This window comes from Pan paniscus, chromosome 10 (assembly GCF_029289425.2).
Source record: "Pan paniscus chromosome 10, NHGRI_mPanPan1-v2.0_pri, whole genome shotgun sequence".
In the NCBI taxonomy this organism is placed as follows: Eukaryota; Metazoa; Chordata; class Mammalia; order Primates; family Hominidae; genus Pan; species Pan paniscus.
This window is the reverse complement of record NC_073259.2, coordinates 37158407-37184974: the sequence shown is the minus strand read 5'-3', so window position 1 is coordinate 37184974 and position 26568 is coordinate 37158407. Positions and strand designations below refer to the sequence as shown.

The 26568-nt window shown below is 55.0% G+C and overlaps 1 protein-coding gene across 1 annotated transcript in view; it reads left to right on the top strand.

Annotated features, from left to right (window-relative positions):
- LRP1 (LDL receptor related protein 1) overlaps positions 1–26568 on the top strand; it is an 86891-nt gene that overhangs the window by 30842 nt on the left and 29481 nt on the right. Inside the window, exons 11-35 of the mRNA XM_003824883.6 lie at positions 1334–1570; positions 2757–2937; positions 3825–4047; positions 5243–5444; positions 5782–5907; positions 8728–8868; positions 9007–9132; positions 9853–9969; positions 10367–10447; positions 12063–12230; positions 16126–16308; positions 16738–16938; positions 18406–18651; positions 18855–19052; positions 19986–20190; positions 20371–20535; positions 21307–21551; positions 21838–21969; positions 22277–22504; positions 22730–22904; positions 22995–23089; positions 23329–23478; positions 23666–23806; positions 24154–24288; positions 26347–26478. Of these exons, the coding sequence (XP_003824931.1) occupies positions 1334–1570; positions 2757–2937; positions 3825–4047; positions 5243–5444; positions 5782–5907; positions 8728–8868; positions 9007–9132; positions 9853–9969; positions 10367–10447; positions 12063–12230; positions 16126–16308; positions 16738–16938; positions 18406–18651; positions 18855–19052; positions 19986–20190; positions 20371–20535; positions 21307–21551; positions 21838–21969; positions 22277–22504; positions 22730–22904; positions 22995–23089; positions 23329–23478; positions 23666–23806; positions 24154–24288; positions 26347–26478 (4233 nt within the window). The remainder of the gene's footprint in view (positions 1–1333; positions 1571–2756; positions 2938–3824; positions 4048–5242; positions 5445–5781; positions 5908–8727; positions 8869–9006; positions 9133–9852; positions 9970–10366; positions 10448–12062; positions 12231–16125; positions 16309–16737; positions 16939–18405; positions 18652–18854; positions 19053–19985; positions 20191–20370; positions 20536–21306; positions 21552–21837; positions 21970–22276; positions 22505–22729; positions 22905–22994; positions 23090–23328; positions 23479–23665; positions 23807–24153; positions 24289–26346; positions 26479–26568) is intronic.

Sequence of the window (26568 nt, the reverse complement as noted above, 5' to 3'; positions counted from 1 at the left end):
GACTTGAATCCATATTCGAAAAAAGTGCTTTTCTCACTCACCCACCGGACTCTGCAGAAAACTAAACTGATTCATTCAGCAAGTGTCTAGTGAGCAGTGAGCACTCACTACATGTTTGGCACTGTTCTGGTCATCAGGATTAAGCAGCGAATGAGACAGATGTTGTCCCTGGCCTCATGGAGCTTATAGTCTAGTTGGGGAAACAAATAAATGTAACTTTAGGTGGTAATAAGTGGTTATGAAGAAAATAAAACAGAGAATAGTCAGGCATGGTGGCTTATGCCTGTAATCTTAGCACTTTGGGAGGCCGAGGCAGGCAGATCACTTGAGGTGAGGCGTTCCAGACAGGCTGGCCAACATGGTGAAACCCCATCTCTACTGAAAATACAAACATTAGCTGGGTGTGATGGTGCATGCCTATAATCCCAGCTATTGGGGAGGCTGAGACAGGAGAATCGCTTGAACCTGGGAGGTGGAGGTTGCAGTGAGCTGAGATGGCGCTACCACACTCCAGCCTGGATGACAGAGCGAGACTTCGTCTCAAAAAATTAAAAATAAATGAATAAATAAAGCAGAGAATAGAGTTAATGAGGACAGCAAGGGCCTCTCTGAGGATGTGGTGTTTGAGCCAAGCTCTCTGTGAAATGAAGAGGGCAACCATATAACTCCCTGAGGGAGGAGCATGTCCGGCAGAGGGAATCAACAGTGCAAAGGCCCTGAGGCCAGCGTGAGTGTGGCAAGCCAGAGGAACAGCATGAAGGCCAGCGGGGCTGAGCGGTGTGAGGGCAGAGAAGGAGGCAAGGGTTGGATTTTATTATATCTGGGATAGGAAGCTCATAGTGACTTTTGAGAATGGAAGTGACATGATTGGATTCACATTTGTATGAAAGTCACGCTGCTGCTGGGTGGGGGATGGGCAGTAGGGAAGTAGCCAGAAGACTTTCAGTGTAGTGGGCAAGAAGTGATGTGGTTTACACTAGGATGGCAGCAGAGGAAGTGGTAAACAGTGATGTGACTCCAACATATTTTGAAGGTACTCCTTTTATACTACTGATTTCATGACTGATCAGTGGGCACTTAGCTGAAAACCTGCTATTCTTCCCTCATTTCCTACCCTTGGAGTGCAGAGGTCAGACCCCAGGGTATGGCGGCCAGGACCCATCATCCTGTATGTTAGCGTGTGCGTGGTCTGTCCATCTGACCCAGAGCCTCGCATCCCTAACGTCTCCTGACCCATCACAGCTAGGGCATTGCAGCCCCTTGGCCGCAGCCCCTGGGTGGGGATGATGGTCATGTGTGTGTCTGACTGTACCCTGGCTTGTGCCTGCTCTAGAGCCGGAGCACGAGCTGTTCCTCGTGTATGGCAAGGGCCGGCCAGGCATCATCCGGGGCATGGATATGGGGGCCAAGGTCCCGGATGAGCACATGATCCCCATTGAAAACCTCATGAACCCCCGAGCCCTGGACTTCCACGCTGAGACCGGCTTCATCTACTTTGCCGACACCACCAGCTACCTCATTGGCCGCCAGAAGATTGATGGCACTGAGCGGGAGACCATCCTGAAGGACGGTATGGGCTCCTAGGGATGTGGCCCATGGGGATGGAAGGGGGCTGGGGCCCAGGCATCTGTTTCTCGGTGCCCTCTCAGCAGGATGGTCCCCTGCTGACTGGCTGGCTGCACTGGTTGGCATGGAGATGAGGGGATAGACAGATTGACCCCTGTGTGACCCCCTTCTTGGCTGAGCCAAAGAGGCAGGGTTAGGATGGGTTAGGCAGCATGGGCCGTCCTTGCCAGCCCTTGGGAAAACTCAGGGTCTGTCTGCATTGGCTCAGAGCCCTGGAGCTGCACACAGCACACAGCCAGGGGACAACTGAGGTCTTGAATTGGAGACAGGCCTGCCAGATCAAAACAGGGCACACCCACATGTATGTGCGCACACAGGGTCTGTGCAGCTGACCTTGCAGTCGCCAAAAACTGCATGCTAATGTGTCCTGAGAAAATGGTGTTTTGTGAGCTGCATCCAGGTCCTCTCTCTGAGCTGCTTGGGCAGGTTCACAGTGCATTGTCTTTTTAATGTCTATGTGAAGGATTCTGAGCTGTACGAGTTCTGCCCCAAATCTGCACTTGGGCCCCAGGATCAGGCCGCCTCCCCATCAATCTGGTGGATGCCAGTTATAACCTTTGCCCTGCACCCCATCCACACTGCAGTTCAGAGAAAATCAACAGTCAGCAATCATATCACAAGACTTTGGGGAAATCAAAAGTAACTCATCAGGAAAAGATTAGGGATCCCTATACCAAGGGAACTGCTATTTAAAGGACACTTGGAGTGAAGGCTTTGGCTAAGTGAAAAATCACTTCCTAATTTATTCATTTTGTTAGTTCAGGATTTTTAGGCCTAGGATATGATGTCACACTTGTGCCCAGAGCCACATGCCCGTTGTTTCAGCTCTCCATGCAGGCACGGGCCAGATGCCCTCACACAAGAGCCCACATCAGCCATGTAGTTTACCATCTGCCACGTGTGGTTTTGAGAGGCTAGCCCTGATACAAATGGCAGCACACAGGGCTTTCCCCTATTCCTTTTCCAGCCTCCTGTCCCTACCCCCACCCATCTGTCTAGGGCCCCAGAGGGTCCCTGCACCCCTCTGTAGCCCAGACTGCTCAAAGTTACCTGAGTCCGGGAGGGCCAGAGGCAGGCAGCTTTGAACTTCCTTTGAAGCTGTTCATCACCGGTCCCTCTTCCCCCAACAGGCATCCACAATGTGGAGGGTGTGGCCGTGGACTGGATGGGAGACAATCTGTACTGGACGGACGATGGGCCCAAAAAGACAATCAGCGTGGCCAGGCTGGAGAAAGCTGCTCAGACCCGCAAGACTTTAATCGAGGGCAAAATGACACACCCCAGGGCTATTGTGGTGGATCCACTCAATGGGTGAGTCCTCCCAGGCCTTGGGGTGGGAGGAGCTGGGAGTGTGTGGGCCTCAGATAACTGGAGGATGAAATGGACAGGGAAGCAGGGGAAGGCAGGTGAGGCGGGATACTTTAGCAGGAATGAGAGTCTGCAAGGGGAGAAGGAGTCCCTGTCTTCAGGGAAATGGGAGTGATTCCTTAAACATAGAAGAAATCTGATCCTGTCACTCCCAGTTCAGGGCCTTCCACCAGCTCCCCTTACCCTGAGAATGAGGCCCACGTTCTTGTCAGGCCTGCACAGCCCCACAGCGTCTGCCTGGCCCTTGTCTGACCTCATCTGCATCCCGCTTCCCACACTTGAAGTTCTGTCCCCACTGCCTGCTGTCTGTTTCTCAAACAAGCACCCCGGCTCCTCCTGCCTCAGGGCTTTTGCTCTTGGAGTTCCTCAGCCTGGAACTCCCAGATATTTGCCGGACTGGCTTCTTCTCTACATCAAGTCTCACTCATGCCACCTCCTCATGGTGGCCTTCTCCATCACTCCCCTGACACCCCCACCTGCAGCCCGGTCACTCTCCACCCCATCACCCTGCTTTATTTCCCTCCTGGCCTTTATCGCTCTCCATGTAACCTTGATTGACCTGTTTCTTGTGGGATGGGAGCTCCGTGGGAGCAGGGACCTTGGCTGCCTTGGTCTCCACTGCATCCATGAATGTCAAAACTGTGCCCAACTTACAGGCACTCAACAAATATTTGTTGAATGGAGTGAATGAATGAAATGTGTGGTCCAGTGATGAGCAGGACAGGAGACCCCTGTGAGGAGCTCTGGGACAGCACTCATGGATTGGGATCACAGGGGAGGCTGTTGATGGCGGGGGTGCCCAGGTGATGCTGACCAGTCGCTGCCCACAGGTGGATGTACTGGACAGACTGGGAGGAGGACCCCAAGGACAGTCGGCGTGGGCGGCTGGAGAGGGCGTGGATGGATGGCTCACACCGAGACATCTTTGTCACCTCCAAGACAGTGCTTTGGCCCAATGGGCTAAGCCTGGACATCCCGGCTGGGCGCCTCTACTGGGTGGATGCCTTCTACGACCGCATCGAGACGATACTGCTCAATGGCACAGACCGGAAGGTGGGCAGGCATGTGCCTGTGTGGGGGAGTCTGTGTGTGTTGCTAGACCATGCTTGGGCATGGATGAGGTTCTGTGTGAGTATGTGGGTATCTGTGTGTGTCCAGGCCTGTGTGCCTCTATAGATGTGTGCATCTATTTTTCTGTGCATCTATAGATGTGTACATCTGTGAGCTTGCATATCTTATGTATTGTGTTGTTTGTTTGAGGATTGCCTTCATTTGCGTCTCTTTGTGTCTATTCGTGTTGTCTGTGAAGTTGACTGTCCATGTGCCAGTCTCTGCATACACACCATGTGCGCCTCCTCATGTGTGTGCATAGATACACGGCATGCCTTGGTGTGTGTCTGCACTCTCTGCAAGTGTGAGGGCCTAGGGATGGCATATCTCTACACTTGGTCATTTGGGTTGTCATGTGCTTCACGAGTCATGTACGTGTTCTAGTATATAAGGCCCTTCATGATATGGCCCCTGACCCCCTCTCTGGTCTCTTTTCTCCCCACTTCCTTCATCCCAACACTCTTTGAACAAGCAGCACTAGACAGCTTACTCCTCCCAGCACACATCACAGAGCATCTGCCCTCTGTGCCATTACTCATGCAGTTCATTCCACATGGAATGTTCACCCCAGCTCCTCTTCCCCTGGCAGACTGCTCAGGGGCTACCTCCCCTAGGATGTCATCTCCAGACCCCTCTTCACACTGGATCACCCGTATGTGCCCTATCTGAGACAGTGGGAAGCTCAAGGGCAGAGATCGTGTCGTTTTCACCTCTTACTACCTACTACAGCTCAGCCCCTAACAGATCCTGGTAAATGTTGAAGAAATGAATGGATGAATACTGCCCGTCTGCTCATTAGTGTGTGTGTGTGCGCGCACGCATATGAGTGTGTGTGTGTGCACGTATGTGTGCGTGTGTGTGTTTGGGGACTATGAATGAATAGGAATGAGCCCAGGAGAGGACCATATGGACAACCTCACCATCAGCATCCTTGCTGGATCACTCGATCACCCGCTGGCTTCAGGATCTACCATCCCACTGTGTGCAAAACTATCACTCTCAGGGGCTCCCAGGCTAATGGGGGAAACAAAGCAAAACCCATGCCCAGGACATAGACAAATGAATGTACAAAACAGTGATCTCACAGGCCTCCCTCAATTTTCTTCCAACTCCTTAGTAACATCCTCTCCATCCCTAGATTGTGTATGAAGGTCCTGAGCTGAACCACGCCTTTGGCCTGTGTCACCATGGCAACTACCTCTTCTGGACTGAGTATCGGAGTGGCAGTGTCTACCGCTTGGAACGGGGTGTAGGAGGTGCACCCCCCACTGTGACCCTTCTGCGCAGTGAGCGGCCCCCCATCTTTGAGATCCGAATGTATGATGCCCAGCAGCAGCAAGGTACCTCCTTGGGGCTGGGGGCAGCGTGGGACCTGGAAGGGGTGGTGGGACTTAGGCATTGATTTGAGACTTCCCTGGGAGTGAAGGCACTTCCCAGGGATCCTAGGCTCTGACTTTTGAGGATCCTGAGAAGAGAACTCCCCCAACACAATCTGATTCTCTGTTCCCCATTTCCCTTCCTGCCCCATGTCTGTCTCCTGTTCTTCAACATGATCTTCTTCCTCTCCATGTTTCCTCTTTCTGTCCCCACATCTTAATTTGTCTCCTCCCCTATCCCTTCTCTGACCTCTCCTCACCTCTTCCTCCCCTTGCCTTTCCCCATGGCCCTTCCCCACAGTTGGCACCAACAAATGCCGGGTGAACAATGGCGGCTGCAGCAGCCTGTGCTTGGCCACCCCTGGGAGCCGCCAGTGCGCCTGTGCTGAGGACCAGGTGTTGGACGCAGACGGCGTCACTTGCTTGGGTAAGAGGTGCCTGGCTGGGTGGGAGTGGGAAGCAGACCCCATCAGGAGGATGCCGCAGAGAGGGAAGGGGAGGCTCCAGGGTCCCAGTCAGAGATTAAGGAGGCAATGAGGGGCCCTGAGGGGGCCAACAGGAAGCAAGGGAGGGGGTGAGCAAAGGCTCTGGGGGCTAGGAGGGAGTTTAGGGAAGATGGGAGGCTGGGAGGGACTTGTGAGGGGATGGCAATTAGGGGAAACTGAGTGAAGAATGGACAGCTATGGATGGAAGGAGGAAATTATCCTTCACTTCTTTTAAATGTATTTCTCCATTACTAAAGTAAAATAATAATAGTTCCAAATATTGGAAATTACTTTGCGAGGCCAAGGCAGGCTGATCACTTGAGGTCAAGAGTTTAAGACCAGCCTGGTCAACAAGGCAAAACCCCATCTCTACTAAAAATACAAAAATTAGCCAAGCGTGGTGGCAGGTGCCTGTAATCCTAGCTACTCGGGAGGCTGAGGCAGGAGAATCACTTGAAGCCCAGAGGCAAAGGTTGCAGTGGGCCGAAATCATGCCACTGCACTCCAGCCTAGGCGACAGATGGAGACTCTGTCTCAAAAAAAAAAAAAAAATTAACATTAAAAAATACATATAATATATATGTTGGAAATTAGAGAGGAGAAAAAAGCCCAAATCCCACCAGTGAGCACCATATATTGTTAGCATTGTGGTAAAGTGAACACCATTCTTTTTTCCTCAGGGGGTTATATTGTTTTTTACATAGCTGTAATCGTCTGTTTATAAAATGTCTTCTGCCCTTTTTGGTTCAAGTGTCACAGCATTTTCTGTGTTATTATTGCATGATTTTAACAAGCCTTGTTTTTTATTCAAAATGGGTTGTGTTCATTGTAAAACGGAGTAAGTAAGGCCGGGCACAGTGGCTCACACCTGTAATCCCAGCACTTTGGGAGCCCAAGGCGGGTGAATCACTTGAGGTCAGGAGTTCGAGACCAGCCTGGCCAACATGGTGAAACCCCGTTTCTACTAAAAACACAAAAATTAGCCAGGCGTGGTGTCACACGCCTGTAGTCCCAGCTATTTGGGAGGCTGAGGCAGGAGAATCGCTTGAACCTGGGAAGCGGAGGTTGCAGTGAGCCGAGATTGTGCCACTGCACTCCAGCCTGGCGACAGAGCAAGACATCATCTCAAAAAGCAAAACAAAACAATGAAATAAGTAAACAGTATAGAAAAACACAAAGGAGAAAGCCCAAATCACCCCAGATTCCACCACCTGTAGATAACCACTGTTACCATTTGGGGGAACCACCTCCCAAACGTTTCCCTATGATTTACTTTCACATAAATGGAGTCGTGCTGCACATACTGTTCTGTTTCCTGCTTTTGTCACTTGACAGTATGTAACGAGTACATAAGCAGCATTTTTAATGGCTAAAATATATTTCATTTGATAAATTTCATGTAATTTACTCAACCGTTTCTCTACTGTTGGATGTTTAGGTTGTGTCCAGTTTTTTGATATAATCACAACCCATGTTTGTTGAGCATGGACTGTGTGCTCAGCACTGTCATGGACATTTCCCTTGCAGTAATTTGTTTACCCCTAAAAACATCCTGGTGGGAAAAGTGGTTTTATTATCCCCATTTTACAGATGAAAAAACTGAGGCCCAAAGTTAGAGCAGGATTTAAACCCATGAAGTTTGACCCAGAGCCTGTTTTGTAATCATGCCTCTGCTATTTCTCACATCATCATGCCTGCCCATATTCTGGATGGTTTCCTTAGGATAGAATCCCGGAAGTGAAAATGGGTCAGTGCAGCCATAGTGTACACCTAGAAGGGAGTGGCTGGGGTCAGGAGAGGGCGTTGGCTGAAGGGGTTAAGGAATGGAGGGGCCAAGGTAATGGGAGGATCATCCACATGGAAGTTGAAGTCACCAAGAATTGAACCAGGAGTGATTTTGGAGAAAGTGCTGGTGAGCCAGGAGCTAAAAACCCTTACAGATGACAGGGCGCAGCCTGGGAGCCTTCCAGAAGTAGAGGTTGGTACAGAAGCATGATGTAAGGGGAAGAACAGTCCAGGGAACAGCAGTGAGGAGCAAGGAGGACACATACCAGCCTCCAGGTCCATGGTCCATGGGATACGGGAGGGGAAATCGCCACCCGTGGGGCCATGGGAAGTTTCAGAGATTAGAGAGGGGTGGGAGATGAGTCAGACCAGGCAAGCGCCCAGCTGTGAGGTCTGGAGACCGGGCTCACACAGGAGCCTGCACTTGTGGAGGTTACCAAGGCACAGACAAAGGACGTCGTGATTTAGCTGCTAATGGGCCAAGACAGATAGTGATGGTGAGGCATACGTTCTGGGGACAGGAGGGGTGGAGCCTGTGCGGATGTGGTGCCGTCTTCACTTCTGCTAGTGGGACCGATGAAACTGTGAAATAAAAAGTCCAGGGACCGGGGCAGGGCCCTGGGGTTCCTGGAGATGACTTCCAAGGGGAAGTTCATGGAGAAGTCAGGGAAGGAGTGGGGAGAGCCTGTTCGGTGGTGACAGAGGTATAGAGGCCATGGGCTCTCTTGGACACCATTTGATTCTCAGGTCACACTGAAGTACAGCAAGCATTAAGTAGAGTAAACATCGCTATTGTTGCTTGGGAAAGAATTGCAGTTTCCATCCAGATAATTTGTTTCATGAGGAATTTTGTACTAGAAAAAATTACTTTGTATTATTAAAAAATAGTAAAACAAACAAAAATGGTGCAAAGGGCTTAGTACTTGTCCCACGACCGGGGTCTGACTTTCCCCCTCACGATCCTGTGGTGCCCACAGCGAACCCATCCTACGTGCCTCCACCCCAGTGCCAGCCGGGCGAGTTTGCCTGTGCCAACAGCCGCTGCATCCAGGAGCGCTGGAAGTGTGACGGAGACAACGATTGCCTGGACAACAGTGATGAGGCCCCAGCCCTCTGCCGTGAGTCACACGCCCTGCCCCACCCTGTTGGATGGCAGGCCTGCAGGGCAGCTCGGCTCTGGCAGTGCCTATACTGGAGCGGGCAGGAAGCTGGGGGCACCCAACTTCTCGCTGAACCCTGACTCATTCCCTCCCCAGATCAGCACACCTGCCCCTCGGACCGATTCAAGTGCGAGAACAACCGGTGCATCCCCAACCGCTGGCTCTGCGACGGGGACAATGACTGTGGGAACAGTGAAGATGAGTCCAATGCCACTTGTTCAGGTGTGGAGTGGGGCTCAGATCACACGAGGCACCCCTCAGTCAAGGAGGCAGGGGAGACGAGGGGGCCAGGTTCAGTGGCTCATGCCTATAATCTCAGCACTTTGGGAGGCCGAGGTGAGAGGATCACTTGAGCCCAGGAGCTCAAGACCAGCCTGGCCAACATAGTGAGACCTCCCACTCTTTACAAAAAAAATTTAAAAAAACTGCCAGGCGTGGTGGCGTGCACCTCTAGTCCCAGCTACTTGAGAGGCTGAGGTGGGAGGATCACTTGAGCCTGGGAGGTTGAGGCTGCAGTGAGCCATGGTCATGCCACTGCTCTCCAGCCTAGACAACAGAGCGAGACCTGTCTCTAAAAATAAAATGAAAGGAGGAAAAGAATTTAGGGCAGAGGGGATGGAGCCCTGAGCAGGAGTGGGGTCTGCTATCCCCTTCCCAGCCTGGGAAACTGAGAGGGCTGAGCTTGCAGGGGACAGAGCATAGCTCTAGACTGGAGAGGAGGAACAAGGCAGGGTAGATCTCCTCCTGGGAGGATACCAGAGACCCCTTGAGAGAAAGAGTAAAGCATCCAGTGAGACCAGAGAGATGGTTTTGAATTCTCTAAGAGAAATGGTTTTGGATCCTTGGAAATAAGGGACACCAAAGGCAGAGAATAATAGGGAAGAAGAGGCAGTGAAGAGAGGGTCAGGACAATGAGTACTCACACCCATCCCTGCCCCCCAGCCCGCACCTGCCCCCCCAACCAGTTCTCCTGTGCCAGTGGCCGCTGCATCCCCATCTCCTGGACGTGTGATCTGGATGACGACTGTGGGGACCGCTCTGATGAGTCTGCTTCGTGTGGTAAGAGGGATGGGCAGAGGGAGTCAGGCTGGGCCTGGGGGAGGGGCATCCTGAGAGCATGCCAGTTGGGGGTGCCGGAGACACCTGCAACCCAGCACTTGGGTGGCCTTGAGCGAGTTAATCTCGGTGGCCTCTGTGAGAGGAGAGCCCCATCATCACAGCATTGTGTCTCAGCAAACTCATGCAGGAAAAGCACTCAGCACAGGTCCTGTGTCTGCTGACTCATGGGGATGAGTGAGTGGAGTTTCCAGCCGAGGCACTGCTGCGGGGCCTTCCCCACCCTTCCTGACTGGGCTAAGGGCTGCTGGTTATGGGAGGGCCGCTGCACTCACCTGCCCAGTACTGTGATGCTGTGTAATCCTGAAGGCCCTACTCAGCTACTCTTTCTTCCTCACAGCCTATCCCACCTGCTTCCCCCTGACTCAGTTTACCTGCAACAATGGCAGATGTATCAACATCAACTGGAGATGCGACAATGGTAAGAGCTTGCTCTCTTCACCTGCTGATTCCTAAGACAGCTAGAGGCTACAGCCAGGCCCTCCAGGGAAGGCAAAGGGCTTCAGAATCCAGCAGGGCCTCCCTCCAGGACACTGAATCCCTGCTGGGTTGCCTGGGAGAAAATAGGAGAAGTCAGAAATACCTGGAGGGAGCCACGATGGACCAAGGGGAGACCATCACCTTTTAGTGTCATTCCTACCCCAGGCAGGGCCTGAGCTGCCCACCCTCTAGTAGGGCTCGGAGGCCAGGGAGAGATGAGTGAGATGGGCCAGAGAGGCAGAGCAAGGAGAAACCGGTGCCTGACTCCTTTCTCCTTGCAAACCCCCATTTCCTGGAGTCCTTGGTGCACCCCTCAGGCTCTGGGCTTCAGGCTCAGAAGCCCACCTGGCAGATAGCCATGGACCAGGTGATGTCAGCCTTGAGCCACCAGGGCTAGTATGTGTGTAAATGTGCGGGCAGGTGACCGCCGTGTGTGGTGTCTCAGGGCTCTGTTCTGTCTGTGTTGTGTTGTGACGTGCTGCCCCAGTGGTTCCTGTCCCAGCTGATGTGTGAGCGGATGTGTTGGGTCAGTGCCACGTTGCCCCTCACTTTTGCTGTGTCTCGCATGCCAATGGTTGCCCCGGCGGTTTCTGTGTTTCAGAGAAGGATTGTGGGGACGGCTCTGACGAACAGACCTGTCCTGAGCCTGCCGGTCAGTGCATAGAAGCACATGCACCATCACCCAGAGCCCAGCTGGCCCCAGCCCCCTGCAGGTTCTCCAGGCCCCCACTCCAGAGCTGCTAGGATATGAAGAAAAAGCAACAGAGAGGAGGGAGAGCAGAAAACAGAGGGAGAAAGCAAATAGTGGTCAGGAAAGAAGCAGAGACAGCAGAGGGAGCCTCTGAGGAAAGGAGATGACAGAGAGGTGGTGACAAAAAGCCCAAGATGCAAGGGGAGGAGAGAGTTAGAGAAGCAAATCCAGTTGGAAAAGAGGCAGGAACATAACCCAAACCCCAGTCTCCACCACATGTCCCATAAATACAGAGGGTCAAGTCGAGCAGCCCCCACCCAATGCTGAGAAAGCAGGAGCTTCCTTCAGCCAGCCTCAGCGAGCTTGGTCCAGAAGTGGCCCCCACTCTTGCCAGCCACAGGCAGGGCCCCTGTAAGCCAGGCACCCAGAGCATGGTATTCAGCAGTGCCAGCCTCAGGGTAGGCCTGTAAAGCTTGTCTCAACCCGGCCACGCCTGCACCCCACCTACCTCTCTCCCTCCAAAACTAGAGAAACCCCTGCCTTTCCCCCAAAAGCAAGCAGACCCCTGTTCCCACACCTGCCAGAAAGGGGAAATGAAATGTTTAATGTTCCCTACACCCAGCCTTTCTGAGCTTCAGTGAGGGGCCCTCCGGGAGCCTTCTCCTCCTCCTCATCCTGACCACGTGGGCCATGGTGCATGCTGCAGTCTATGCAGTTTCTGTGTCTTTTCTGTTTGTTATTTTCCCAGTGGGGGGGTTAGGGTGGGCTGAGGGTGGGTTCTGGGCAGGGGGCCCAAGCTGGGATCACAGAGAAGGCTGCTCCACCAACTCCCGCTTTGCCTCTCCCCTTCTTCCCCCACCGCCAGACAATGACTGTGGGGACAACAGTGACGAAGCCGGCTGCAGCCACTCCTGTTCTAGCACCCAGTTCAAGTGCAACAGCGGGCGTTGCATCCCCGAGCACTGGACCTGCGATGGGGACAATGACTGCGGAGACTACAGTGATGAGACACACGCCAACTGCACCAACCAGGGTGGGCACCAGGGGCCCGTGGGGCGGGGATGAGATCGAGCCCCCTGCATCAGACACCCAGCCTATCCATCTGTCTTTCAGACCCACGGTGTGTCGGCTACCATCTGGGAGCCAGAGGTAGCCTAGGCATGGCTCTTGTCCTTCAGGAGCTCCCGGTCCTGTGGGAGAGGGAGGTTGCCGAAAAATCATTGCCACACACTGTTAATATCATGTGCTTTGCAGTTGGTGGCCTTGGGTTTGAGCTCCAGCTCTGCAGCTTATTATCTGGGTGGCCTTGAGCAAGTTACTTAATCTCCATGGGCCTCTGTGAGTTTCGTCTGCAAAGTGGGGTAATAATAGCACCAACACCACAGCGCTGATGTGGGAGTTTAGTGAGATCACGCACGAAAAGTGCTCAGCACACGGCCTGTGTTTGGTAAATAGTAGCTTGAGAAAAGGATGCTGCAGGCAGGGATGAATGAGCCTGAAGAGACAGAGGAGAGAGGGCCTGGCTCCACAAGGCTCCCAGTGCCCTGGCCTCTGGGGCCCAGCCTCGGGGGCAGTAGGGACCTAGTTTTCTGGAGGAATGGGCCCTCTCAAGGAATGCTGGCTTCCTAGCCCTGGAAGATGTGCAGATTTTTATGTGAAAACTACCAAATTTTTAACACTACAGTATTAGTTTCTCTCGTCTCACAGTTCTGGAGGCTGGAAGTCCCAGACCCAACTGTTGGCAGGGTGGGTTCCTTCTGAGGCCGTGTGGGAGATTCTGTCCCAGGCCTCTCCCCAGCCTCCGCGGTTTGCTGGCAATCTTTGCAGCTCCTTGGCTTGTCGAAGCTTGACCCGATCTCTGCCTTCATCTTCACACGGTGTCCTCCCTGTGGGCATGTCTGTCACCAGATCCCCATTTCCCCTTTCTGTGAGGACACTTGTCATATTGGATTAGGATACACCCTTATGACCTCATCTTAAGTTGACCATCTGCAAAGACACTATTTCCAAATAAAGTCATATTCACAGGTATTATGGGATAGGACTAATATCTTTTTAGGGAACACAATTCAAGCCATACCAACTGGCAGTTGATTTTAGAAGTTTTAAAAGGCTGGGTGCGGGCCAGGCATGGTGGCTCATGCCTATAATCCCAGCACTCTGGGAGGGTGAAGTGGGAGGATCACTTGAGGCCAGGGGTTCAAGACCAACCTGGTTAACATAGGGAGAACCCATCTTGAAAAAAGAAAAGAAAAAAAAAAAAGGCTGGGTGTGGTGACTCACACCTGTAATCCTATCACTTTGGGAGGCAAGGCAGGAGGATCACTTGTTTCCAGGAGTTTAAGACCAGCCTGGGCAACATAGTGAGACCCCTTTCTCTACAAAAAATAAACAAAATTAGCTGGGCATGGAGGCACATGCCTGTAGTCCCAGCTACTCAGAAGGCTGAGGTGAGAGGTTGAGCCCAGGAGGTTGAGGCTGCAGTGAGCTGTGAGCTCGCCACTGCACTCCAGCCTGGGTGACAGAATAAGACCTTGTCTCAAAAGAAAAAAAAGTTTAAAAAAAACTACAGACCAAACTCTTCCTGCAGGCCTCATCTGACCCATGGACCACTAGATTACAGCCTCTGCCTTATAGAGTTAGGGCACATTCCCACCCTAGTAGGAGAAGACTGGACAGCGTTGAGTGCCCACCTTGAGCCCTGCCCTGAGAGGGAGGACAGAGAAGGCCACAGGAAGCTTGGGAAATAGTAATTGCGTCTCCAGGGCTATCTCTGTGAAGGGGAGGGTGAGGGGCACAGGTGATATCCCTTAGGGTTCTGAGAAGGGGCCTCTGGAGGCTGTGTGGTGTGGTGAGAAGAGCTCCCTGCCGCTCCCAGATAAGCTGGGCAAATTTGGACAAGTTGCTTCCCCTGAGCCTGGGCATCCTCCTGTATGAAATGAGCTGAGGTATGTGAGGCCTGGCGTGGAGGAGCAGGGTGTCACTATTGGTAGCAGTTGTTAACTATGGTATGAGCTGGATGGTCTGGGACCATTCAGGAGGAGTTGTGTTTAGACTGCAGGTAAATGGACAGGAGGGAGAGTCTTCCAGTGGGGATGGCATGGTCCGGAGAATGCTGTCGTCAAGACTTAGAGGGTGAAACTGAGCACTTCCGTAGGGTGACAGTGGGGCCAGGTGGAGCCGTTCAGACCGAGGGAAAGGCTCGTGCAGGGACAGTGGGGAATGAGGCTGTCCTCAAAGGGGGCAGATGATGACAGCAGGTGTAAATCGTGAGAGGCTTGATTTGGGAAGCACTGGGAACCTTTGAAGGATTTCCAAGCCGGAAGTTGCTGTGATGTAGGAGGTGATTTCGGAACACAGTCCTAGAGGAAGATTAGATTGAGAAGAGGTTCAGGGGCCCCAAGAAAGGAAAATCAGTTCAGAGACTGCTGCTGAAAGTCCCGGCATGAGATGAGAGCATCAGCTGGGTCCAGGGTAGGGAAGGGGGAGGAGCGGGGTGCCTGTGGCAGCATGAGTGTATGAGTGTGGGGCTCCACCAGGCAGTGCTCCTGCTCCTCTCCTGGCCTCCTGAGTCAGATCTCAGGACAGCAGCCAGAGTGATCCTGACAACATAAGTCAGATCATGCCCCGGCCCTGCCCTCGAGCCTGTACTGGCTCTCTGCACCCTTGGAACAAATGCCAAGCCCCTCTGCACGGCCTGCAGGGCCCCCTCCCCTACCCCTCTGACCTGCATTCCTGCCCTCCCCTCCCCCTGCACTCTACTCCAGCTGTGGCGTTTTCTTTTTTCTTTTTTTTTTTTTGAGATGGAGTCTCCCTTTTGAGTCCTTGAGATGGAGTCCTTTTGAGATGGACTCCAGTCGCTCAGGCTGGAGTGCAGTGGCGTGATCTCGGCTCACTGCAAGCTCTGCCTCCCGGGCAGCTGTGGCGTTTTCTTTTCTTTCTTTTTTTTTGAGATGGAGTCTGTCTGTCGCCCAGGCTGGAGTGCAGTGGCGCAATCTCAGCTCACTGCAAGCTCCGCCTCCCAGGTTCACGCCATTCTCCTGCCTCACCCTCCCAAGTAGCTGGGACTACAGGTGCCTGCCACCACGCCTGGCTAATTTTTTGTATTTTTAGTAGAGACGGGGTTTCACCATGTTAGCCAGGATGGTCTCGATCTCCTGACCTCGTGATCCGCCCGCCTTGGCATCCCGAAGTGCTGGGATTACAGGCGTGAGCCACCACGCCTGGCCTGTGTGCTGTTTTCTGAAGTGTTGGCATAGTCCTAGCTCGGAGATGAGACTTTGCAGCGGCTGTTCCCCTTGCCTGGAGTGTGCCTCCAGGGATCCTCTGGGCTCACTCGCTCTTCATGCAGGCCTCTGCTCAGATTCCTTCTGCCCAGAGGTCTTCCCTGACCATCTTACCTGAAAGATCACCCCCATCCGTCTCAGCTTCTACCCAGCTTTATCTCCATAGCTTTATCAATACCTGAAATTACAGTCTAGATTTATGGGTTATGTCTTGTCTCTCTTCCCCATTAGAACCTAAGCTCCATGAGGGTAAGGACTTTGTCTGGTTCAGTGCTGGCCCCAGGACAGCGCCTGGCACACAGGAGGCACTCAGTAAACATTTGTGGCATGAATGAATGAAATAGAGGCTAAGAAGGTGGGCATTTGGGCTCAGGCCTTAGCAAATTGCTTCTCCAGCTGAGATGTCTGGTGTCAATGGGGGGATTAGATGAGGTGATTGTGGGGCCCCTGGAGGTGTGATGCCTCCTGACTCTACTACTGAGTTGGTGCTTCCAAGGAGTGTCAGCAAAGCTTGGCAGACTCTCCAGGCCTGCCTCTGCTCATAGCCCCAGGCTGGGCTTACCGGGGTGGCAGGGCACAGGGATGAGGAGGGCTGACCTGGGCAACCCCTCCCTCCTGAGGCCCTCCACTGTCCCTCTGCAGCCACGAGGCCCCCTGGTGGCTGCCACACTGATGAGTTCCAGTGCCGGCTGGATGGACTATGCATCCCCCTGCGGTGGCGCTGCGATGGGGACACTGACTGCATGGACTCCAGCGATGAGAAGAGCTGTGAGGGAGTGACCCACGTCTGTGATCCCAGTGTCAAGTTTGGCTGCAAGGACTCAGGTGAAGAGGATGGTTGGAGGGCGTCTGGAACAGCACAATGTGGGCAGGAGGAGACTGTGTTGAGAGCAGAGTAGCGGCAAAGGGGATGGCACTGTGCTGTGTGGAGTGGTGCTGGGGACAGTGCAAGGCAAAAGGCAGTCCAGAGGAAGCTTGTGTGTCATGGGTGGGGGAAGGCATGAAGGGCCAGAGCCTGCACAGAGGACCTGAGAAGCCAAAACCCTGCCAGAGTTGAGCTTCAGCACCTCCTGCTGCAGATTCCTGCCTTGTTTGTTGCCTATGTGAATTTGACCCAAAAAGCCTCAGGGTTCCTCGTGGACCCCACAGCGTTGCAATCCTGACCCTATTAGAGAAGCCCACGGGGTCTGGAAGGAAGGGCAGGGGGAGCCCCAGTCCCCGGGCCTGGGCCCTCATAATGCACCTGTCCCTCAGCTCGGTGCATCAGCAAAGCGTGGGTGTGTGATGGCGACAATGACTGTGAGGATAACTCGGATGAGGAGAACTGCGAGTCCCTGGCCTGCAGGCCACCCTCGCACCCTTGTGCCAACAACACCTCAGTCTGCCTGCCGCCTGACAAGCTGTGTGATGGCAACGACGACTGTGGCGACGGCTCAGATGAGGGCGAGCTCTGCGGTGAGGCCTGGTCCCAGGAGAAGGGTGGGGAGGGTGGCTGGGTAGGAGTCTGGGCCAAGGACAGTCTTGGGGGGACCTGAGTCTAGGAGAGAGCAGCTCTGGCAGCCGGGCAGGCGAGCAGCACCCAGAGTGGTCACCAGCAGCCTGTGTGGACCTGGCGCTCCCCATGGCGCTGTGCTGAGTGAGCCACGCCATTAGAGCAGTTTATCCACAAGGCATCCCTGGGGGCCAGGTGCTCTGTTTTCTCCGTTTGACAGATGGGAGCACTGAGGCATAGAGGGGTTCCATAGTGGTCCCCCAGACCTGGGCCAAGGTCGCACAGCTCCTAAACTGCTGTGGAGACTCGGACCCCTCACCCACATGCATACCACAGAGAGATGCGGAGTGCTCTTGTGGAGACAAAGGCACCAGGGTTGACTGCTGATGGTCAGGGCAGGCTTCCTGGAGGATGTGGGGATTGCATGGGGTTCCCAAGGACAGGCAGTACTTGCAGAGTGAGTGAGAAGGCATGGGGGCAGGCGCGGTGGCTCACGCCTGTCATTCCAGCACTTTGGGAGGCTGAGGCGGGCAGATCACTTGAGCTCAGGAATTTGAGATCAGCCTGGCCAACATGGTGAAACCCTGTCTCTGCTAAAAATACAAAAATTAGCTGGACATGTCTGCAGTCCCAGCTACTTGGGAGGCAGAGGCAGGAGACTCGCTTGAACCTGGGAGGCGGAGGTTGCAGTGAGCCAACATCCTGCCACTGCACTCCAGCCTGGGCGACAGAGCAAGACCCTGTCCCAAACAAACAAACAGGCAAGGGGAGGAGGATGCCCATTCAAGACCAAAAGAAATGAGGTTGGGGGAGTCCGGGAGTCAGGGAGGACCATGTGTTGTGACTTGGGGATGAGGAGCAGAGCAGCCTTATCTGGTCCTCTTAGACAGGCAGAGCCCCCAGTTCCTTGGAAGGGAGGAGTGGAAGATAAGGCCACAGGGACTGGCTGGGAGAACTGCCGACAGGCTATCAGTCAGGCTGGCAGTTTCCAGGGTGTGCCAGAGGACCAAGGGTGGTATAGGCCCTGCCGCACCCCACCCCAAACCCCTCCAAATCAGGAGAGATCAGCACAAGGGGACTGGACCTAAGGACCTCCCAGGGTCCCTCCCAGGGAGGCAAAAAGCTGGGGCCCCCACCCTGGGCCCAAGAAGGCAGGAACATATCGAGACCAGACAGAGATATTGAGGGGTGCTCCCTGTGGGAAGGGGAGGTATGGTGCCAGCTGGTGGGTGCAAGGGTCCCAACTCTGGTCCTGAGGGAGCCCAGGAAGTCCTGGGCTGAAGCTCAGCAGGAATGGAGACGAATGGGGCCGTGGGCAGGGCACAAGGACTTGGTCCAGGCTGCCCAGGACTTGGGGCCCAGCAGGGCCGTGGTCTTGCCTCCTCTCAGCTTCTGACCCTGGGTCTGTTCCATGCCTGCCCCTCCCCTAGACCAGTGCTCTCTGAATAACGGTGGCTGCAGCCACAACTGCTCAGTGGCACCTGGCGAAGGCATTGTGTGTTCCTGCCCTCTGGGCATGGAGCTGGGGCCCGACAACCACACCTGCCAGATCCAGAGCTACTGTGCCAAGCATCTCAAATGCAGCCAAAAGTGCGACCAGAACAAGTTCAGCGTGAAGTGCTCCTGCTACGAGGGCTGGGTCCTGGAACCTGACGGCGAGAGCTGCCGCAGCCTGGGTGAGACAACAGTGAGGTGTGGTGGGGCAGGCCGAGGCAGGCCTCTGAGCTGCAGTGGGTTGGGCTTGGTGGCCAGGTGCCAAAGGCTGAGTTTTCCACCCTAGCCCCCAGTGCCCGGACCAGCAGAGACCTGCCTGCGCCAGGACGGGTGGCACACAGGCAGCTAGCCCCTTGCTGACCCCCTCACATCCCTCCCATCCCAGACCCCTTCAAGCCGTTCATCATTTTCTCCAACCGCCATGAAATCCGGCGCATCGATCTTCACAAAGGAGACTACAGCGTCCTGGTGCCCGGCCTGCGCAACACCATCGCCCTGGACTTCCACCTCAGCCAGAGCGCCCTCTACTGGACCGACGTGGTGGAGGACAAGATCTACCGCGGGAAGCTGCTGGACAACGGAGGTGACCACCGATTGCTGCCAGGCGGGATGCACGCAGGCGGAGCGCTCAGGCGCTAGGGGCCACAGGTCCCATCCAAGTGGCCCCAAAGCAGAGGCTTGGCTCCCCCATCCCCCACACTTCTGTTAATTGGGTTAGATTTTGCTGTGGGTCTCCATGCCTGACGCCCCGTAATTATCGTCAGCAGAACTGCCAGCCTGATAATTAACAAAATGATCAGCCTTACCTTTGAATGGCCTGGAGCTCTGCTCCCCAGATCTAGAATTGCAGGCTTGAAAGAAAAAAGCCACTTAGGAGTGGCGTACCTGAACGCTGCCTTCTGTCCCAGGCAGCGTGGTGCACCCCAGACTTCTTCAGTCACACACAATAGTGAGTGCCCACTGTATACACTGGGCAGTGGGCATGCAGCAGTGATCAAAACAGGCTGTTTTCAGTTGTGTGGTCAAGGAAGGTGCCCTGAGAAGGTGACATCTGAGCAAAGGCTTCTAAGAGGCACATTTTACTAGAGAAGTTTGTATTGTTTGTAATAATACAAACTTGAATTTGAAACCATTACAAATGTCCATCAACGAGGGGGGAGGCTAAGTAAACTGTGATGATATCCACACTGTGCAACAGTCTCTAAAACAATGAGGCACACACATAATGTATTAGCATGGAAAAATCTTTATGGCAGTCACTTGAGCTCAAACAGTTGAGGCTGCCGTGAGCCATGATCATGCCACTGCATCCAGCCTTGGTGACAGAAGACCCTGTCTCAAAAAAAAAAAAAAAGTTGGGGAGACAATAGGAGTCCTACTCTTGAATATGGGCACATCAGAAACTTTGGCAGAAGTGCCAGGGTTGAGGGTGGGTCACCGAGGGCTCCCAGGATTTCACACATTCATGCACAGCTCCCCAGGAGACACTAACCTTTCACTGCCCTCTCTTCTCCAGCCCTGACTAGTTTCGAGGTGGTGATTCAGTATGGCCTGGCCACACCCGAGGGCCTAGCTGTAGACTGGATTGCAGGCAACATCTACTGGGTGGAGAGTAACCTGGATCAGATCGAGGTGGCCAAGCTGGATGGGACCCTCCGGACCACCCTGCTGGCCGGTGACATTGAGCACCCAAGGGCAATCGCACTGGATCCCCGGGATGGGTGAGGACCTTGCCCAGCCTTCTCTTGGCCCCATGGCCCCCCAAAGTCCCATTCAGCCTGGCCAGGGACACCTTACTCCTCAGTGCCATCTGCCTCCTCCCACCCTCTACCTACGATCCCACCACAGTCGCTCCCTGAGGGCCCTGACTTTAGCCCTCCTGACCCCTCCCCACTCCCCAGGATCCTGTTTTGGACAGACTGGGATGCCAGCCTGCCCCGCATTGAGGCAGCCTCCATGAGTGGGGCTGGGCGCCGCACCGTGCACCGGGAGACCGGCTCTGGGGGCTGGCCCAACGGGCTCACCGTGGACTACCTGGAGAAGCGCATCCTTTGGATTGACGCCAGGTCAGCACCCTCTGTGCCCTGGGAAGGCCCAAGTCTGTGGCACCAGGACAGGGTGGGGAGGGACCTGTGGTGATGAGGGTGGTGAGAAGGATCAAGGGATCTAGAACTAGGAACGGTGGCAAAGGACTGGGCACAGGAGGAGGAGGACGGAGGGGCGTGGGAAGGCCAGGGCCGAGGGGAGGGGGCGGGTAGAGGAGGCGGAAGCAGGGCCATCAGCTGTGGTTATTCACACTGTACCATCCTCTCCACTCACCTGTCCTCTCCACTCTGTTCCCTCTGCTGGGGCTGTGTCTGCCCAGAGGGAGGGGAAACTTCTTTCTAATTGGTCTGCCCAGGGAGGGTGCCTTTTTCTCTTCTTTTTTTTTTTTTTTTTTTTTTTGAGACGGAGTCTCGCTCTGTCGCCCAGGCTGGAGTGCAGTGGCGCGATCTCGGCTCACTGCAGGCTCCGCCCCCCGGGGTTCACGCTGAGGGTGCCTTTTTCTGACTTTCATCAAAGCCCTGAGTGCTGACAGCAGCCCTGGGGAGAAGTGACCGAAAGATTCCCTTGGGGCTTGGGAATCGGGGCCTGAGAGGTGAAACCTGGACCTGTTGGGTTCTCACACCTTGGTCCTTCTGTCTGTCTGCTCTGGCCAGCAAGGCTTAGGGGAGGGAATGGTCCCATGCTCTTCGCTGGGAGGGCTGTGGCCAGGGCCCAGAGGGTGGGCGCCTGGGCAGAGCTCTGAGGGCTGAGATCCCAGCTGGCATCCTCATTCTGCTCCATCATGCTCTTAGGTCAGATGCCATTTACTCAGCCCGTTACGACGGCTCTGGCCACATGGAGGTGCTTCGGGGACACGAGTTCCTGTCGCACCCGTTTGCAGTGACGCTGTACGGGGGGGAGGTCTACTGGACTGACTGGCGAACAAACACACTGGCTAAGGCCAACAAGTGGACCGGCCACAATGTCACCGTGGTACAGAGGACCAACACCCAGCCCTTTGACCTGCAGGTGTACCACCCCTCCCGCCAGCCCATGGGTAAGGGGCTCGGGGCCTCGAGCAGCCGGAAGGGAGCCAGCAGCCTCTTTAGAAGCTGTAGAAGCTCTTAGGAGAGGAGAGGGCAGTGAGAACAGGAGCAAGTCTGTGCTGGGATGGCAGGGGTGGGCCGGCTGTTGACAGAGGCACTGTCTAGCAGCAGAGGAGGGTCTAGCAGTAGCGGCTGCTGGAACAGGGGGAGGAGAGTGGGCGAGGAAGGGGTGGTCCATGTAGGGAGCAGCAAGTCACAGGATGCTCTGGCTTCTTCTCTTCTCCACCCTGCCCCCAGCTCCCAATCCCTGTGAGGCCAATGGGGGCCGGGGCCCCTGCTCCCACCTGTGTCTCATCAACTACAACCGGACCGTGTCCTGCGCCTGCCCCCACCTCATGAAGCTCCACAAGGACAACACCACCTGCTATGGTAGGAGCCCCTCCCTCCAGAGCCAGTGAGCAACTGAGGCTGGAGGGAAGGCCGCAGGCCCCAGGATCCCGGTTGTCAGCTAAGGCAGAGTCCCAGTCGGGAGGGTCCCGATAGGAGAGGTTCCAGAGACAGCCACTGTGAGAAGGGGCTGCAGGTCTGCCAGGGGGGCTGCACCCAGTGGGGTATGTCCACGGAGCCAAGGGCCAGTAGCAAACAGACGGATCCAGAAGAAGGCAGGGCCTGAAACCGGATTGGTGGGAAGCACAGAGGCAGGGACTGCCTTCAGTGACCAGCCCGTGCCCCACAGAGTTTAAGAAGTTCCTGCTGTACGCACGTCAGATGGAGATCCGAGGTGTGGACCTGGATGCTCCCTACTACAACTACATCATCTCCTTCACGGTGCCCGACATCGACAACGTCACAGTGCTAGACTACGATGCCCGCGAGCAGCGTGTGTACTGGTCTGACGTGCGGACACAGGCCATCAAGCGGGCCTTCATCAACGGCACAGGAGTGGAGACAGTCGTCTCTGCAGGTTCTTCCTGGCCCTGGATGCCCACCAGTGGACATGGGCACCTCCACCCGCCCCTTGCTCCCAACCCTGGTCTACTTGGTCCAAGTGGTCCTTCTCCCAGTCCTGTTCCCCCTCAGTGCTCCAGCCTGGTTTCCTGATCCCTTTTCTCCAGAAAGCACACTGGCTCCCCTCCTGATCCACTGCCCTGCAGACACCCAACAACTGACTCCCTACTTGTGCCCCCAGACTTGCCAAATGCCCACGGGCTGGCTGTGGACTGGGTCTCCCGAAACCTGTTCTGGACAAGCTATGACACTAATAAGAAGCAGATCAATGTGGCCCGGCTGGATGGCTCCTTCAAGAACGCAGTGGTGCAGGGCCTGGAGCAGCCCCATGGCCTTGTCGTCCACCCTCTGCGTGGGTCAGTCTAGGGCCCAGGGCCGGGGAGCATGGGGTGTGGGGCTGGGAAGAAGAGGACCCTGACCCTTCCCTCTTGGCACCCTCCCCACAGGAAGCTCTACTGGACCGATGGTGACAACATCAGCATGGCCAACATGGATGGCAGCAATCGCACCCTGCTCTTCAACGGCCAGAAGGGCCCAGTGGGTACGAGCTTCCCTGCCCACCCCCACAGCCCTTCCCTAATTCCTTGACCAGCAGGTGCTTGCAGGGTCCCTCAGTTGCCCCTCAGCCTCCCCAGAGCCCTAGCTTAGTGCCTGTTCTCACCACCTGCCCCCTCACCTCCCCCCACGCACAGCCACACACTCTCACACACATCCTCTGCTCCCTTCCCTGGATCCCCAGCCCTGGGCCAGACTCCCCAGCAGTGACTCCCCCTTTTCCAGGCCTGGCTATTGACTTCCCTGAAAGCAAACTCTACTGGATCAGCTCCGGGAACCATACCATCAACCGCTGCAACCTGGATGGGAGTGGGCTGGAGGTCATCGATGCCATGCGGAGCCAGCTGGGCAAGGCCACTGCCCTGGCCATCATGGGTGAGGGCTGCTGGGCGAAGCAGAGATGACACAGAGCAGGCCAGGCCAGACCTACTGGGAGACAGGGGCTGGCTTGGGGCAGTCTCTCACCATGTGGGGCGGGCCTGATGACTTAGGGCCAACGGGCCCTTCAGGAGAGCTGGGTGTGGGGCCTTCCCAAGGGTCTCATCCCCTCCTGCTGCCCCAGGGGACAAGCTGTGGTGGGCAGATCAGGTGTCGGAAAAGATGGGCACATGCAGCAAGGCTGACGGCTCGGGCTCCGTGGTCCTTCGGAACAGCACCACCCTGGTGATGCACATGAAGGTCTATGACGAGAGCATCCAGCTGGGTAGGTGCGAGGCCGGGCGGCCGCTGGGGGCTCAGGGGCAACAGGGGAGCCGTCCAGAGCTGCAGGCTGCAGGGCCATGGGGCAAGGGAGTAAGGGTTAGGCTGTACCCACCACCCAAAGGGGCTCCTTGTTTCCTTACCACAAAGGCGCCTTATAGGCTCCCAGCAGCCCTGTTCACAAGGCCAGGGGCCCAGGAGGACAGAAAACCTGAGAGCTGGGTAGGGTGGTGACCCCCATTAGGTCCAGGGTAGTCAGTGACCATCCTGTTTCTGAGCAGCCCAAGCCTGACCCTGAGGTCCCAAGGAGGGCCACCTAACCCTTTCCCTCTGCCTCCCACCTGCCCCCAGACCATAAGGGCACCAACCCCTGCAGTGTCAACAACGGTGACTGCTCCCAGCTCTGCCTGCCCACGTCAGAGACGACCCGCTCCTGCATGTGCACAGCCGGCTATAGCCTCCGGAGTGGCCAGCAGGCCTGCGAGGGTCAGTGCCTGGCTTTCCTCCCAGCCTTGTCCCAGCTCCCCAACCCTGACCCCTCCTATCCTACAGCCCCACCTTCCTCTTCTTACCTTGGGGACAAGACTACATTCATCGTGTAGGGGACACTGGACTATGACTCTCCAGTGCCTCCAGTAGGATTTTGGAAAAATAGATGTCAGCAGGCAGATCGGGGCAGCTGCATGGAAGAGGCATGCTCTGAGCTGGGTTTTCTAGGACAAGTAGGATTTGGATGCATTGTTCAAAGGAGAGGGAACTATACACAAGGCAAGGTGTGTGCAGGAGCCCCAGCCAAGAGTGGTGGGCAAAGTGTGGGGAAGTCCTGGAGATAAGGCTGTGAGCTAGGCGGGGCTCCTGTGTTCTCAGCCAGGAGTGCCTGGAAAGTGATGTTTGGGGAAGATCAACCTGGCCGCATTGGTGGTGGGGAAGAAACCCAGGCGGTTAAACCAGTTAGGAGGCCATTAGGAGTAATCAGAGTGTGAGATGATGGGCCTGGGCTGGGCTCAGTAAGGGTTGAAGAAAAGAAATGAAACCCAGACGCATTTCACAAGAACCTGCTAACTGATTTATGAGCTTGCTGGGGGACAGCATTTCCCAAAAGTGCACTCCTAGGAGACTCCCTCTTTGATGTGGGTAGATTTTACCAAAAGAAACTCTGAGTTGAACAAAGTTTAAAAGTGTTTTGTGCTGCAGAACTTCTCAGAGCCTTGAATATGTTTATGTGTGCCAAGAATTTTTCCAGTGTTTGGGGTTTTCCAAAACTCACTTGACCATTCATTTTTTTTTCACTGAGTCTGAGCAACCAGGGACCATGTGGGGATTCACTTTGGGATGTGCTGTATCAAAGGGATAAAGGCAAGGGAGGATTCTGAGGTGCATGGGTAGTGGTGCCTCAAGACATGGGAAAACTGGGCCAGGCGCAGTGGCTCACGCCTGTAATCCCAGCACTTTGTGAGGCTGAGGCCGGCCGATCACTTGAGGTCAGGAGTTTGAGACTAGCCTGGCCAACATGGCAAAACTCCGTCTCTACTAAAACCACAAAAATTAGCTGGGCCTCGTGGTGGGCACCTGTAATCCCAGCTACTCAGAAGACCTAGGCAGGAGAATCACTTGAACCGGGAAGGCTCAAGGGTTGCAGTGGGCCAATATTGCGCCACTGAACTCCAGCCTGGGCTGGACTCCATCTCAATTAAAAAAAAAAAAAAAGAGCCAGGTGCGTGGCTCATGCCTGTAATCCCAGCACTATGGGAGGCCAAAGCAGGCGGATTACCTTGAGGCCGGGGTTCGAGACCAGCCTGACCAACATGGAGAAACCCTGTCTCTACTAAAAATACAAAATTAGCCGGGCGTGGTGGTGCATGCCTGTAATCCCAGCTACTCGGAAGGCTGAGGCAGGAGAATCACTTGAACCTGGGACGCGGAGGTTGTGGTGAGCCGAGATCGCGTCATTGTACTCCAGCCTGGGGAACAGGAGTGAAATTCCGTCTCAAAAAAAACAAACAAAGAAAAAGAAAAGAAAAGAAAAAGAAATGGGATAACTGGGAATGAGACTGGCTTCGGAGTGACCTTAGGGGGTTGAGTTTTTGATGTTGGAGAGAGGGTGTGGCATAGACCAGACAGAGGGAGGACAAAGAGGAAACTAGGATCAGGCTGAGCACCAAACTGGAAGTCTAGATTTTGGAGTCACCTAGTCCTGATTGTCTGATCTGAACTCCCAGACTTTCCCTAAGGAACTTGCAGGGGTGCAGGGTTGGGTTGTGCTGGGTGGAGGCCGGCAGAGCACAGGGTGAGAAATCCGAGTCTCTGCTGCCCTCTCATGGTGGCTAGGGGTCCTGCAGGTGGTTCCCCAGAGCTACCAGCTGGTGCGCTTCCTCCCGGCCCATGCTCTGGCCTCAGGCTAGGGTGTGTGTGCTGGGTGGAGGATAGGGATGATGGCGGGGGGGATGATATCAAAGGAGAAGCAGAGAACAGTTGGAGGGTGACAGGAACCAAGCTTAAGGGAGTGTTGGCGATACCCATGCCTTAAGTTTCCTTGTCTTTCAGGCGTAGGTTCCTTTCTCCTGTACTCTGTGCATGAGGGAATCAGGGGAATTCCCCTGGATCCCAATGACAAGTCAGATGCCCTGGTCCCAGTGTCCGGGACCTCGCTGGCTGTCGGCATCGACTTCCACGCTGGTGAGCCATTTGGTGGCAGAGGGAGTTGGGCGTGGCGTAGGAGCTTTAGGGGTGGTGTGGTGTGCCCTGAGGGTCCAGTGAGAGGCTGCC